At 44.7% G+C, this 16,717-nt stretch overlaps 1 protein-coding gene across 2 annotated transcripts in view; it reads left to right on the top strand.

Annotated features, from left to right (window-relative positions):
- Positions 1-16,717, top strand: part of VPS13C (vacuolar protein sorting 13 homolog C) — a 2,773,485-nt gene that overhangs the window by 327,331 nt on the left and 2,429,437 nt on the right. For both annotated transcript variants that reach the window (XM_078680824.1, XM_078680823.1), the window contains exons 7-8: positions 7,146-7,205; positions 11,122-11,181. In XM_078680824.1, the coding sequence (XP_078536950.1) occupies positions 7,146-7,205; positions 11,122-11,181 (120 nt within the window). The remainder of the gene's footprint in view (positions 1-7,145; positions 7,206-11,121; positions 11,182-16,717) is intronic.

The raw sequence follows: 16,717 nt of genomic DNA, 5'->3' as shown, positions 1-16,717 counted from the left end.
CACAGAGCCACTCCTGTCTATTATCTCCTCTTTCATCTGGCTGGCTTGGGGTTGACACCTCCCCCTGTTGTCAGATCCCTCATGCACCCTTGCTTCGTCTTCCGGGATCCTGCAAGGAAACATCAAGCAACGCGAGACCTGGACAGCTGCGCTGACCCTCCGGCTCCGCAAACCAAAGGGGACGATGGACGGAGTGTTGAACAATGCAAGCACTCACCCCCAGTCAACTGATGTGGGTTTAATCCATCATCATTCTTTAGCTCACTCCGCCACCCCAGTTCAGACATGGCCATATGCAAATCAGTCTGACCCTGTGCCCCATGGGAACAGTCCAGCCCGAATTGCCAAGCCATGTCTTTCCTGGACCGGACACAAGCATCTTGGGACCGGTTTATGGCTACTCAACCATCATCCGCCAGGCTAGTTTGAATCCAGTGGCAAAGTGAGCAAGGGACCCACGTCTGGGCATACCCTGCCAACTTAAGGTGAACAAAGCAAAACCAAAGGGGACGATGGACGGAGTGTTGAACAATGCAAGCACTCCGAGCAACCAACCATGCCCTGCCTAAGCCCTTTAAAGAAAACTCAACAACCTCTCTTTGGCACTAAGCCTCAGCAGCTGAAATGGACTCTAAAGACAGTGCTCCACCAGCAGCGATCGGGGATTGGCCTCCATACCAGTTTCCCTGGATTATGTGGAACAATTCCTGAAAGACATTCACTCTGAAACAGGGTCCCTCAAAGCTGCCTTTGTGTCCTGCCTCCACAACCTATGATGAGATGCCTCTGAAATAGGGGCATTGGTGGGCGACTTGGAACTAACAACTGTCTCCTGGGCAGAAGATAAAGAAATGCTATGGCAATGGGTTGCGGCACTCAAAGAACAGCAGGTAGAATTGCAAGCTAAACAGGAAGACCTTAAAAATAGAAGTTTCCGCAACAACATCCGCACCCAGGTTTTTTTTAAAGGTGCTGTAGGCGGCAACATCATGGCCTTAACAGCTGAGCTTCTTCAGATGATCCAAGGTAATGTGGACGCCCCCCTTCCCGGCCCTGGAAAGGGCCCATCGTGTGTCCCAGATCCTGGCCAGCCAGACGCCATATCAAACATCCGTACAAGGGTCCACTTGTTTACTGAAAAATTACCCATCCTTCAAGCATACAGGGGGAAAGCAGTCTTGGTGTTCCATTGCCACACCATCCAGCTCTTCCAAGACCACTCTCTGGTCACACTGCGCAATCGGCGTGATTTTAAACTTGTCACTGACAAACTAAGGGCTTTGGATATCTGGTACAGTGGAGCCACCCCTTTGCCCTCATCTTCCATTGGAAAGGGAAACAGCAGTTCATGCGCTCCCTGGCTGAAGCAAAGAAAATACTGGACATTCCTGATGCCTCATGCCCAGCCCGGGCGACAGCTGGGGACAAGTGGCACTCGACCTGGCAGACAGTTCGCTCCCGACGGCAAGAAAAGCTAACAAAAGAGCTTGCTCTTTAAGAGGCCAAGCAGGACAACATCACACACCTGCAGAATTTGAAAAAGAAAACCTCCCCGACCACATCCACACTTGGCTGAGATCTGAAATGGATTGCCATTGCCTTCCCATACTGAGAGATCTTTCATCAGGATGCGTCCTCATTGAAAAGGCCTGGACCTTGGACCCCGACAGAAGCAGGACATGGGGGTCCTGAAAACCACTCCTGATATTGGACCTTGTTCGACTTTACCCCACTCCACCTAATTCTCCTTGTTTTTTTGTCTGAAACACACCTCTTCCCGGATTCCCGTCCTCCTCAGTTCATACCCCAGGAGGGTGACACCGCTAGTAGGATAGGAAAATGCCAAAGCCAATCCCTGTCGAGCTTGGATCACATTTTTCAGCCTGTTGACCCAGTGTTGTTTATTTTCTTTGTTCTTTTCTGTTTTGTTGCAGACTGGCACCCTTGGGGGGGGGGGGGGAGCCATACCGTATGTGCTCCACACTAACATACGAGGGCCTATGTAATACTATGCACCTAGTTCCATTGCCACTCGGTACCCCCCATGGAGCTTTCATGGCACCCTCTGCCCTTCATACACATTTCACTCTAGGCATCCAGACCGTATTCTCACACAACCTGCTACCCCCTACCCACAGTTGTCCACTGCCTTTGTGTCTTTGAAGCAGTATCAGGTTTCAAGGTCAACATGACCAAGTCATACACATTGAACCTCACCATACCCCATTAGGACCTTCCCACCCTGCAAGCTCTGCCCCCCATTCAATAGGCCTCCCTCTCATTCCAATACTTGGGCCTCAATTTGACCCCTACACTAAATTTGTGGACACAAGCGAACTGGCCAGAATATCAGCGATCCATCTTAGAAGAACTTCTTCCATGGAAGCCATGGTATTTCTCCTGGCTGGGGCACATTAAGGTAATAAAAATGAACGTCCTCCCCAGAATACTCTACTTCTTCCAAATGTTGCCTACTGCTATCCCCTCTGACAATATCCATCGCTTACAGCGGGACATACGCACCTTTATTTGAGGGAGGTAAACGTTCCAGGCTCTCCAACTCCCTACTAAAACTTCCTGGATACGGGGGGAGGGGTTTGGCCTGCCCTAACTTGCTTGAGTACTATTGAGCGACTCTTCTTAAATTCATCTCCGAATGGGTCATTTGTGAAAGCAATAAACACCGGTTTTATATGGATCATGCATTGATGTGTCGTCCGTTGTGGGACTTAGTTTGGCTGCACAAGCATGCACGGCTTAGAAGTGCATATATTGCCACTGGAGCAGTCCTAGTGATCTGGCGCAAGCTAGCACTCAAGAGAGGTCTTGCTAACTTCCTGTCTCCCAACACAACAATTGCCTGAAACCCATACTTTACTGCAGCCCTTCAGCCTCATGTTTCCTAGCTGGGAATGTAGAACCCTTCATGGCCTCTTTGTAGGTGGCAACATCAAATGCTTTGACCAATGTAAATTAGATTTTCAGGTCCTGAAACCATTAGGCTACAGTATTGCCAATTGCTCAACTCGGCACGGCAACCCCTCAATGCTCGTGCAGCTACACAGGCTTATACCCATTTTGAGAAGCTCATCCGGGCTCATATCTAAAACTTACCAAGTCCTTCAGCACTCCGCGCTGCCCTGCATCCACTCATACCAAACACAATGGCACCCAAGCTCCTCGTAGGGCATCTCTCAAAAACAATGGGAAATACTTTGGCACAACATACCTAATATACATAAGTATACCCCAATGAGAGACTACCTATAAAATCATGACACAATGGTACCTCACCCTGACTCCTCTGCATGCCATTTTCCACACAGCCTCAACCCTCTGCTGTCAGTGTGGAGTAGAGCGAGGAGACGTTCACCACATCTGGTGGTCTTGTTTGCTTATAACCGCATATTGGAAGGAGATTATTGGGCATATTAAATGCGCTGTAGGATATCCCTTCCCTACCTCCTACATCACCGTCATCGTGTGTATACAGCCCCTACACTTGAGGCTATGACTTGTCCGACTGCCAGCTTACCAATAACTTGTTAGTGCTGTGAAACTGCTTGTTGCACATGCCTGGAAAAAGCCTATCCACCACCTTCCCCCACCCCTGGCCCATTGCATTTGTGCTTTACCAGTGTCTCTGGCATGTTATGGTAATGGAGCAGTTATTATCCCACAAAGTAGCCTTCACTGAAAAGAAATTCACAGTTATCTGGCGACTGTTACTTGACTATTTCTCTTGAATTGAACATGCCTGCTTCACCCCACCTAAGCTTAAAGCTGTGCAACCCTGTCTAAAGCGCTTCCCTAACAACACGATGGGGGCCAGAGTCCTGGACATGCACCCTCCACTCCCCCTCCCAGAACAACCCTGACCTACATCTCTCCTACACAGTACCACAGACCCAGGCCAGTACTCGCTGGGAGTCCCTTCGACTTGGCACCTGCTGCAGTTTTCATTTCATGGTTAGTTGTTATGACATGTATACCCAACCCTTGACCACACCAGTTACTTATTTCACACATGCTTTGATATGTTTCACATCATTGCATGCCTCTCATACTAATTACCAATGCACTGACATACCTTACAATATGTACCTGCTGTGAACCTGCCTTTGAAGTCATGTCATGTTTTGTTTTTTGAAAAACTTTTAATAAGCAGATTTTGAGTGACAAAATCCTTACAGATCTTAGACAACTCAGTGTTCAGTTCATATTGCAAGGGGTAGGATGGGTTACTTTTGCTTTCACCGAGCCTATATTTTCTACTGGCGATTTGGGGAAATACAGATTCACTTTGCATTTGTTAATTCACCTTTGTGACCATTTATCAAAGGAAAGTTCTTCACCTATATCGCGATCTTCGTGCTCTTTAAACCTTTCCCACCAGGAAACATGTATGCAGAAAGTTGGGCCTCACCTATAGAATATGCCCATGAAAAATATAACACTTTCGTAGACAAAGGTAATCCTAGAAAATCAAGGACATAAATTATAATAAGATATATGTAATGTTAAAATTTGCCATATAAAACATGAGCAGTTCCTTTGTTTCCCAGGTATAAATTGGACCCTCAAAAATGATTTCGCGAGGCCTCCTAAGATCTTTGGTAAATGCCAGATCTTGATCTAATAATTTGAAAACCGTTAATTAATTAAGGTTTGCAATGTTGTAAGCCCTTTTTAATGTATAAAATCATAATTCCTCATGGAGTTTTGAACTAATGTAGCTCATTTGTTTTTGGAAGACCAACACAAGGAACTTAATTTCTCATAAAACCTCACATTTATAGAGTTCAAGATTATTTTTGTTGGCAATGGGCATATTTTGAGTGGCATACCCCCTTATTTTTGGCTTCACTACCTTATTTTTGCTTAATGGGTTTTGTTGACTTTTAGTAGTCAACGCCCTTAATTCCTGCTAACCAGTGGAAAGTGTTTGTGCTCTCCTTTCCGAACATGGTAAAATTGTAATATCCTTAATGGGCACATTTATTTTATTTAGAAGTCCCTAGTAAATGGTACTACATGTATTCCAGGCCTGAAAATTAAATGCTACAAGTGGGCTGCATCACCACAAAGTAGCTCTGTAAAGCATATCTCAGGCCTGCTACTGTGGCCTATAGTGCTGTTTCAAACTGTCATTTCTACCTGGCAAAATAAACCCATAGTCAGGTCTAAGCCTTCCTGTGTAATACTTATTAGTCACTCCCCAATGCAGGCCCTAAAGGCTCATAAGGCAGGTACATGGTATTTAAAAAGAAGGACATGTGTAATTAAGTTTTAAGTTTCCTGGCAGTGAAAAACTCCCAAAGTCGTCATTCACTGTAGGAAGGATAGTTCTCACATAGACTAACACTTGGTAACCTTAATACATTTAATACGTGATAAGTTCAGTTTGTGAACAGCTTGAGAAATACTTATTCCACCCCTATGAATTGTAACTTAAACGCCTCTTTAATTGTAAAGTTAGATTTTAAATTACTAAAATTGCATGTTTAGAAAGTTGGCATTTTTCTGCCCAAACCAAATGTGCCTTTCTGCCAGTGTCCAGGGGCACACACTTGTTGTTGACTTTCCTGTAGAATGATGCGTAGTCCTACCAGACAGAGAACAATAGGGAATTGGGTTTGGGGAGGGTGTTCCTCTCCTGAGCAGGATGGCCTGGAGGGTTGTTGCCAGATCCTTCCTGAGCTTCAAAGGGTCACCTAAGAGCTGTACTCTGCACCTTCCTGTTGTCTGATGGTACCTGCTTTGTCACTGTCAAATACAGCTCACACATGATGCTATCTGCCCTCTGTTTCCATATACAAATTAGAGCCAAACCCAGGTAAAAGGGAAGAACTAACTAGAACCATTTTAGGGTTGGACAAACGGGGTGCACCCTGACCCAGGCTGGCACGTTCTATAAATGTAGAACCTTCAAAATCGCTCATCATAACACTCCTGGACCTAAGAAGATTTAGAAGAAAGCACTTACCTTGCTCTCTGCAAAAGGAAAATTGAACCTGTTGGTCTTAAACTCAGGACCCCAGAAGGGACTCCAGTGGTTAGTTATGTACAGGGACACAACTAGCTCCCAGAGGCCCTTCCTGCTTTCCAGCTAACCAGGCTTACCTGGACCATATCTGGTCTCCTCTGTTGGCCTCTGTGGGTGTGAGTCCTTTCCCCTCAAATGGTGTCATCAAGGTCCTGGACCCTTTGCTGGAGTCCAAGTCTACTTCTGTCTGCCCAACTGAGGTTCCACCAGACCTGGAGCAGTGCAGAGCCGCACAGTTTCACCCTGAAGGCTTCACCAGATCTGCCTGCAAGCTCTTGGCACAGCTGGAAGATTCCAAATCGTAAACTGAGCTACACAAAGTCACGATGTGCAGATCCCATCTTGGAAGTTGCACCAAATCCAACGCAGAGCAACGCCAAGCCCAACAGAGCTACTCGTAATTGGATCAGATGCCAAGTGATGCGAAGCCCCAGTAAGCCTTGTCACACAGCTGAAATCTTCCCTAGATCTGACGCAGAGCTTCACAAACCAACACCGCACAGACATTGCTTCAAGGATAGAAGGTACCAAACTCAGTCCTGTACCCAGCCCACGCTCCTTCACAGTCTGCCTGAACTTGTGATTGTGTCCTGGTCCAGGTGACAAGATTCCGCTCAGTTCGTGCATTGCACCATTTGGCACTATTTTTACCCGAACATTTAAGAACGTCTACTGATTGGAATTTTACTATGTTGATGTAATTTTATATATTGAAATATTATCTATTTTTCTAAATTAGTTTGGGATTTTTCTTGTGTTGTTTTCATTTTCATGTCTGTTTGAGCGCTGCTTAAATACTTCTATATTTTCCTTTAAGTTAAGTCTGACTGCCTTGCGCCAAACTACCACAAGTTTAAGTACAGGTTTATTTATTGACTTTTGTGGTTCAACCTGACAAGGATTGTGTTTATTACTTAATTGGGTCTCTTACCCCTCTCAAATAAAATACAATTTCTGACGATTTCAAGCAGCAGTAATTGTTAAGAATTCATGTTTTGGTTAAATACCAGTTTGCTAATGGAAAGAATAAAAAAGAAGTGAGTAGTTTGGAGATAATTTCCTGGTAACATTAAAGCTAGATTGCTTATTGTTGTTTCAGATAACGGATCCATCCACGCCGATTTCTTTTGGTGTTACCTTAGGGGAACTAAGTCTTTTGGTAATATGTCTGTTTTTTATTCTCTTCTTCAGATCATATTAAATATATTCATTGCCAAGAGCACTGTTATTGCTTAAGAATGTATTATAATATCTAAAAGGCACATATATGTGTGTGTGCAATGTCTTTCTTGTAAATTGTATTCAAAGTAGGGGAAGCAATTCACCAGTGAATATCTTAGAAGTTGTGTATAATTAAAATGTATGTGTGTTTCAGAAATCTCATGTATTCTACTATTTACCAACACACACTGCAAATTATGTCATTTAAACAGCTTCATTTGTGTATTAATTGTTTTCCTTTTTAGAAGCAACGAATAAAATATATTAACTCATCTGTAAAGGTTAAAGCTGTGTTGACAGCAGCCTGTGAGCTGTACATCAGGACAATATAATACATGGGATTCTATAATCCCTGTATAAGTGGCAGGCTCTAATTTCTTTATTATTATTTTTAAAGCGTATAAAGCGCCTGGTTACACTAGCTAGTGTGTCCCAGCGCTGGATAGAACTGAATGACAGACCTAGTGATCATAAATTGTAGGCAGTCCATGGTGCCTCAGTTAATCTTTGGGGAACAGGATGGTTTTTAGTTCTTTGCGGAAAGCGGCTTCGGATGTTTCAAGTCGTAACCTCTGAGGTAGTCTGTTCCACTGGGTGGAGGTCATGACTCTGAAAGAGCGCCCTCCCATTCTCGCTCTGTTGAATTTTGGGACCTTGACTAGCCCGGTCCCACTTGATCGCAGCTGTCGAGCAGATTATGCAAGTACGTTGGGCCCTTCCTCTGTAAAATCCGGTGGCCTACACAGAGTGATTTAAATACCACACGTTCCTTGACTGACAGCCAGTGCAGAGTTTTAAGCGCTTTCTTGGCTGACGCTCTCCTGGGAAGCATCAGAATCAGGCGGGCAGCCGCATTTTGTATGCGTTGCAGCCTCTGCATGCACTTTGCACTGGCTCCCAAATACAGGACATTTCCATAGTCCAATCTGGAAGTTATTAGGGCGTGGATTATCGTTTGTCTAGCAGACATTGGCAGGAGGTCCAGTGTTTTCCTGAGGACCCTCAGCATTCCAAAACAGGTGCCTGCCACTTGTTTGGTCTGGTGCTCAAATGAGATTTTATTATCCAGCCAGATCCCCAGGTTCATCACTGGGTTGCTGGGGGTGGGTAGGGCACCAAGCGTGGACGGCCACCATGTCGAAGTCCAGACTGAAAGAGCCCTGCCCACAATCAGCACCTCTGTCTTATTGCCGTTAAGTTTGAGGCAATTATCAGCCATCCAAGCGGCAAGTTCCTGCACACACGCGGTGAAGTTGGTGGCACATTGCTCCTTAGGCTGAGTCAGTCACCACCAATTGCGTGTCGTCTGCATAGGGCACTACTTCTACCCCAAATGTATCTGTAATGTCTGCCACAGGTGCAACATACAAGTTAAAAAGGGTCGGACTAAGACTGGATCCCTGCGGTACTCCCTGTTTTAGGCCAATTTCTTTGGACCGGAAGGGTCCCTGTGCCACTTGGAAGCTGTGGTCTGCTAGAAATGACTCCAGCCACTCCCACGCTTTACCCACTACGCCTCCCTTTTTCAGACACCGTAGCAGAGTGTGATGGGCTACGGTGTCGAAGGCGGCACTATGGTCGAGTAAGATGAGTGCAGCTGTTTGACCCTCATCTGCATATTTCCGCAGGGTTTCAGTTGAAAAAAGAAGTGCTGACTCGGTCGAGTGGAGGGCACGGAAACCCGACTGGGTGGGATGAAGCAAGCCATTGGCCTCAATATAAGCAGATAGCTGTTTATTATCTGCCTTTTCCGCGATCTTTGCGAAGTACGGGAGAAGCGAAATGGGGCGTAAGTTCTCAAGCTGTTCCATACTGATGTTGGTTTTTTTTCTCAGAGGGAGGGACCACTGCCTTTTTCCAAGATTTAGGCACCTGTCCTGAGTCAAAGGAAAGTTCTGTAGGGGAAGCTGATTTAATACTACCTGCAATCTGGCTTAGGGTCTCCCGAGGGGGAACCAAAAATGCTGTGAGACAGTGCCTATCCAGATTCGTGGGGGTAACCTCTTTACTGCAGCCTACCCTGGCCGTGTCCAGGAAGGCGGAGTAGATCTTGTCCACCTTATTGGCAAAAAATTCTGCCACCTGATTGCAAGATTCTACTGAGCCGATCATAGGGGTCGCTGTACTGGAGAGGTCCGATAGCTCTTTGTATACCAAGAACAGTTCCTTCATGGAGTTATCAGCTCCCTCAATTCTACAGCAGTAGTAGGCTTTACGGGCCTTCCTAATTAGGGCATGGTGTTCCCTCAGACTAGTTTTATAAATATTTCTCTCCAACTCAGAGAAGTTTCTCCTCCACAGCCTCTCCAGATGTTTGCATTTGGTTTTCTTACCCCCGAGTTCAGCATTGAACCACGGGGCGGATTTAGATTTCCTCAGTGGTGCACTGTGCGACCAAGGTGCAGTGTAGTCCAGAGCTTTTGTGATCCGCCTATCTAATTCCTCACAGGCTGACTCTATTCCCAGACCTCCGGGGGGGCCGCCCCTATCGAAGGTCTTATTGAATTCCTCCGTGGAGAACTTTGCTCATTTTCTGCATCTATTTTTAGTTCGCATCTCGCCCTGCGCTGTGAGTTCAGGTACTACCGCTCTAAATACGACCAAATAATGGTCCGACCAGATCACAGGAATAGGAGGAGTAACAGCCAGCGTATCCCAATTTGCGAAGATTGGATCCAGAGGTGGCCATGACAATGGGTGGGCAGTTCAGATTTCAGCATTAGTTGGATTCCTGTTAGCTCCTGCCGAAGTTCCTGTGCTTCCCCATTTGTGGGGTCATCGAAATGGAGGTTCAAGTCTCCCAGGAGAAGGAGTCTCTCATACCTCAGGGCTGGTTGCGTTAGGTTCTCAATCAGGTGTGCAGCAAACCGTGCCCCTGGCCCTGGGGGTCTATATGTCAGAAATCCCTTAAGGATGTGATTATGGGATGCAGAGATGGAGAAAAAAAACGGTCTCGCTGTCCACAATGTCCGCGGCCTCCAGGGCACACTCAGTCGCTGATTATAAAGAAAAGACGTCCAAACTCTACTATAAGTTATTGCAGTCGAGTTCTGATGTCACAATGCCTGCCAGCATCAGCAGCCATGGAAAAAGGGAAGTTAGGTCACAGAGCATAATGTCTGGCAAGTTTCAGCTCTCCATCCAGTATCTCCTTGTGTTTGCTTTGATTGCCCTAAGTTGCAGGGTATGCTCAGACGTTGGTCCCTTGCTCACTTTGCCACTGGATTCAAGCTAACTGGGCTGATGAGGGGTGTTACCATGCAACCGGTCCCAGGATGCTTGTTTCAAGTCCAGGGAAGACCTGGCTTGACAGTTCAAACTGGACTGTTCGCATGAGGCACATAGTCAATTCTTATTTGCATATAGCTGGGTCTGAACTGGGGTGGGAAAGTGAGGTAAAGAACGATGGTGGATTCAACCCAGATCTGTGACTGGGGTTGAATGTCGGAAAAATTTCTGGCCTCCGACCATCGTGTCCTGGTTTGCGTATGAATTTAGCTACAGTCGTATTATTTTTCTGTGCACCTTTATGCCCATTAGGTTGATATTTTCCTTCTAATTGCAAAATAATCCTTTGCTAGCAAAGATTTAAGATACAAAGGTTTTGTAGGCACGTTTTACTACCAAGGTAAGGAATTCTCTAGTGCAAAGCTTGAATAAATATGTGCTAATAAGCAACCCAAAACATATTTAACAGTTGAAGTTGAAAAGCCTATCTGATGTCTTGATACTAACATTTCACTTTGGTCACAACAAACAGGAACTACTAACAATGGAGTATTTAGTCTGAGGTTGTAATATATACAGTACATTGAAAAATATAATAAATGTCCATTTTTTTGTTTGACTTGCAGACCACTAATGAATCCTGGATACCGTGCATTCTAAATGAAGCAGCAAAAATTATATACAAGGTAAAATGCAATATTTCATCTGCGAGCCACAATGAAATCCACTGTTTTACTATACCATTTGGTCGACATAATGTCAATGTTGAAAGACAAAAGTGTGTTTAGGCTGAAGCCGTTGGAGCTAAATAACATTATTACTGTACGAGTTTTAAGTGGCAAGTCTGAGAATGTATTAATTTATCATTCATGTATAAATGTGTCAAACAGCTGTATGTAAATAGCTTTCGCACCGGAACAATGGCAGACAGATGGCCTCCTCTAGCCTGAAAACCTTATTGTCTTATAAATAATATTTAGGCGTCAGATCATGCCATTCAATTGCCCCAGTGGAGTACAGTGATGGATTTAGGACTCAGCTTGCCTGATGACGCCCATCCGCGGGCTTTCAAATCACTTTGACAGAACAAGTGCATTCATAAACGGAATATTAATGACCGAAATAGCATCTCCCATAACGCCCTGTTTAATATGAGCCGCCCATTTGAGGGCGGGCAATGCTAAGTAAAATAAGAGCGCAGGTCGGATTTCACACGCACCATTTCCACAATATGCTTATGGATTTTAATGGGGCTTTGTAAATATAATGTTTTTTAAAAGTATATATATTATCTGTGTCTTGTAGCCCGGAAGAAGTCCCAAGACGGGACGAAATGCCTTGGCTACTTTTGGATGAACAACTTTTTGTAATAACATCACAATCAACAAACACGCCTCTATATATTTGATTGAGATCTACCTATTATGAATTTGAATCCTTTTGAGACATAGTCTACTTTCCCAAATCAACAGTGAAATAATCTGCCTCAATCATGATGCATTATTGGAGATAATCAAAAAATAGTGGGTGCTGATCATTTTTGTTTCCAAATGTGTGGATATTCTCCACTGATGGAGGATTAGGAGCCTTTTTTTCCCTGATCACAGCACCATTTTGATACTATTCCCATAGTGTGACAGGTTTGGTATTTAAGGTCTGGGTCTCCTTTGTAAATCGCTTGGATATTCTTACTTGTTTAATAGTGAAGTGACCTTCACAATACTTTTCAAAGAGTTGCTCCATTCATTTGGTTAAGATGTTCAGCTCTGTCTTTTTTTAACATTTATTTGCCATCTTAAATCAACCTTCCATTGAGGGGGTTGCACCTCTTCCCTAAATTAAAAAAGTCTTTTATTATCCCTCTATTAAAAGATGCCATACTTGACCCCTAGCCCCTTTCTCAGAGACAATTACAGAACCATTTTGCTTCAGTCCTTGCTGCTAAAATTGTTGAAAGCCATATGGCTGACAAATTGAAAAGTTTAGAGCCACATTGTTGCAGGGACTCTGTTGTGAAAACAGAACTATGCGTGGGATCACACGACGTCAATATGTAGGGACTGCGTCATCATACCACATTAGTACCTATCGGCCCAAATCCTGACAAGCTACAGTGCCCTACTTGCCCTTCTGTCCTTCCCATAGTAACAAGGTGGTTGGTACCCCAGAACACAACACTCATACATTCTCTCACTCAGACATGTCCATAATAAATTACAGAAAGACACAAGTAAAGTTTACAATGTTTATTGAAACTGTTGTGCTCTATCATGAAGCAACTGTGCTGCAATCAGGAAACATGTACAGCTTAGTAACATGATTAGCATTATCAACAGACAATGCACAATAAAAAGCCCTTTCATGCTGAATGATATATGTGCCTTAACTTAACCTTGCTACTTGAGCACAAATTATGTATCACAGATCTCTGGGGTTAGAGTCTGGCCCTATGACTGGCATTTGGCATTAGCTGACCCGCATCTCAGATTGCGACAGCTCATCCCCTGGTCTTTCCTCTGTGAGAAGTTCACCTCTCTATTTTCAAAATGGCAAGTCTCTGCTTATTTACGTGTATTTGTAAAGGACACGTTCACCCAAGGGTATCTGGGCCCCTGCTAACAGATGTTTATTGTTTCCCAACTCAATGGTACTCATTTCCTCAACCTCAGAAGGATAAAGAGCTGAGTAGACCTGCATGAGGTTAAACACAGGCTTCTACAGTGGATGCATTAGTCCACCAGACCCGGCTTGTCCATATATATGACAAGAACTGCCATTCTAGAAAACATCATCTTGGTCAGTTTGTTATGTCTGTGTTAGGTGTGTCATTGACTGGCCACAGAGAAAAACAAGGTACAGTGTTGTTCGACCTAGTACAAATTTTCAGACTAAATCCCAGCAAAAGAGATCAATAACAAAAACATGTGCAGCCTATTTCGAATAATAATAACATGTGCAAAGCAAAAACGGCCTACATCTGGCAGGCTAACATTGGGGAGAACTCCAGTGGGCCCTTAAGGGAACTCACGAACCCCCCCCCCCCACCCCCATTTGGTCTGGATAATAAAGTAATGACCAACTAAGTAATAAAAGTTAGTTCACAAGCTAAGCAATTTCAAGGCTTAGCTAATAAGCATGTTGTAAAAAAGGATTATAGTCTTAATAAAAAGTTAATATGTCAATTTTGAAAAGGTAGTCAAATGAAGGTTTGTCAGAGGTATCCATGATGTCACTTCGAAGTTCAAAAGCCAGTGAATCCTGAAAAGATTCTCTCTTTGCATACGAAGATTGTGCGATAGCCCGATTCACAAACTCCAAAGAACAGACATGATCTTCTTTGTGTGCTGATGCTGAGAAAGTAGCCGGGTGACCTGCATCTGTATTATTAGAGCCCAGCGTTTAACGATCCATGCGCTGAAGCACTTCTTTTCTCTGAAAGAAGTGGCTCATAATTCGCATTCTAAAGAAGTTGCAGACCCAAGGTTCAACTTTGAAAATGTGTAGCTAATGGACTCATTAACAGGTCTATAGCCAAGGGAGCCAGCATTTTGCAGAGCCAAGCAAATGTCCAGTCCCCATTTGAAGGGGCATCAGAAGCAATGAAACATGGGTTGCACGCAGGTAAACCAGGTAGGACGGAATGATAATGGCCAATCAAGGTCCAGTTCCTGGAGCAAGAGGATTCCAAAGAATTGAAGCATTCGCTCATGGCAACGCTGGGGCAGTGGTAGTTCCAGAGGGCATGCAAACAGAACATCCATTGCGGAGGAGCTAAATTAGTACCAAAGTGCCGCAAATGAGGGATTACAGCAAAGGGAAGCCCTGGAACTCACTGTAAAAAAGGGAATGAATAAAGGCTGGTGTTACTCCAAATGTTTGCTGGAAGGAGCTGACTAAGCCAGAACCAATAACTTTATTAAAGTGGGCAAGTCTGGCAGTATCCGATGTATTAAATATATAGTGAATTAACTCAGTGAAATGTAAAGGGAGGTTGATGTTAACAAGGACTGTATCTCACAGGATGTCCTTGCAACTTGCAATTCAAAGGTTTCTCGAGCAGATGCTACATATTTTTGAAATGATAGTGGTTAAAGTCTGCCTTCAAATTTAGAATGAAAGGCTACAACGAGCTATCCAAACCCCCTTGCATGGTAGGGAAAAGGATGTTATTGCAACAGGTCACGATCTGGGAAACCGACAAAATGTAGAGGATCCCAACACTCATTCCAGTCCTGATAGTTTAACATTAGATAACTTCCATTTGATAAGACTGTTGTTAGTGGGAGTATTGCAGGGGCTAGTGTTCCTTTGAGATAAGAGGCCAAATTTGCTACAGACTCATTACAAGCATGTGTATGGTCATGTGTTTACAGATGAGTGAATGTCCGACAGAAGAGTTGCATTCCTTTCTAGCAAAGAAGACCTCTTTTTTGGCACGTTCACACGGATATGAAAATGGGAGGAACCATAATTCATGAATGAAGCTGTCTCGTAGGGGTTGTTATCTACAAACAGGGAAATGTTTCATGTAAGCTGTAAACTGATATTTTGAAATTAGGAACGATATTACGCCATTTATTAACTAAGCAGCAGAAGGTGTTTCTGCTATTGTGGATAGGAACTGTTCTGACTTCTCGAGATGTAGCAGTGTGTACGTGGCAACTTTTTTACCCATGAGTTGTTGTTTACGTGTCAGATTGAAAGGCATAGTAAGTGGCTGGAATTTAGATTATGCCAAGGGACGTGCCTGACAATGTAGACATTGCAAAAAACAACAAGTGATGGACTGAATGTGGATCAATGTCACACACTCCCCCAGTCAAAAGATCTGGGCCCAAATCCATCGTTTTTTTGCACTCCACACCACCCTGGGTCAGATAATGGCTTTATGCAAATCAGCTCTGACCCTGTTGCCCCATGGGAACAGTCCAGTCCGAACTACAACCGCCATATCTTTCCCAGACCGGAATCAAGCATCCGAGGACCGGACCGGTTTCGAGGTAACACCTCTCTTCAGCCCGGCTAGCTTGACTCCAAGTGGTGTGGTGTGCCTGGGACCCACGTCTGGGCATCCCCAGCGCACTTAGGGCGGCAATTGCAAAAAACAACTAGTGATGGACTGAATGTGGATCAATGTCACACACTCCCCCAGTCAAAAGATCTGGGCCCAAATCCATCGTTTTTTTGCACTCCACACCACCCTGGGTCAGATAATGGCTTTATGCAAATCAGCTCTGACCCTGTTGCCCCATGGGACCAGTCCAGTCCGAACTACAACAGCCATATCTTTCCCAGACCGGAATCAAGCATCCGAGGACCGGACCGGTTTCGAGGTAACACCTCTCTTCAGCCCGGCTAGCTTGACTCCAAGTGGTGTGGAGTGCCTGGGACCCACGTCTGGGCATCCCCAGCGCACTTAGGGCGGCAATTGCAAAAAACAACAAGTGATGGACTGAATGTGGATCAATGTCACACACTCCCCCAGTCAAAAGATCTGGGCCCAAATCCATCGTTTTTTTGCACTCCACACCACCCTGGGTCAGATAATGGCTTTATGCAAATCAGCTCTGACCCTGTTGCCCCATGGGAACAGTCCAGTCCGAACTACAACAGCCATATCTTTCCCAGACCGGAATCAAGCATCCGAGGACCGGACCGGTTTCGAGGTAACTGGGGGAGTGTGTGACATTGATCCACATTCAGTCCATCACTTGTTGTTTTTTGCAATTGCCGTCCTAAGTGCGCTGGGGATGCCCAGACGTGGGTCCCAGGCACTCCACACCACTTGGAGTCAAGCTAGCCGGGCTGAAGAGAGGTGTTACCTCGAAACCGGTCCGGTCCTCGGATGCTTGATTCCGGTCTGGGAAAGATATGGCTGTTGTAGTTCGGACTGGACTGTTCCCATGGGGCAACAGGGTCAGAGCTGATTTGCATAAAGCCATTATCTGACCCAGGGTGGTGTGGAGTGCAAAAAAACGATGGATTTGGGCCCAGATCTTTTGACTGGGGGAGTGTGTGACATTGATCCACATTCAGTCCATCACTTGTTGTTTTTTGACAATGTAGACATGTCACTTTGCATAATATCAATTGCAGATGACACAATGTTGTTCCAATTGGAAATGTGAGAAGACTGTATTAATACTGTTATCAACCACAGCAAGCACTTTATCCAAACTATCTTGATCAATTTGTCTTACACATGCAGCAGCTTCCATTTGT

This window comes from Lissotriton helveticus, chromosome 3_1, assembly GCF_964261635.1.
Source record: "Lissotriton helveticus chromosome 3_1, aLisHel1.1, whole genome shotgun sequence".
In the NCBI taxonomy this organism is placed as follows: Eukaryota; Metazoa; Chordata; class Amphibia; order Caudata; family Salamandridae; genus Lissotriton; species Lissotriton helveticus.
Note: the sequence above shows the minus strand (reverse complement) of the source record. Positions and strands in the feature narration are given on the sequence as shown.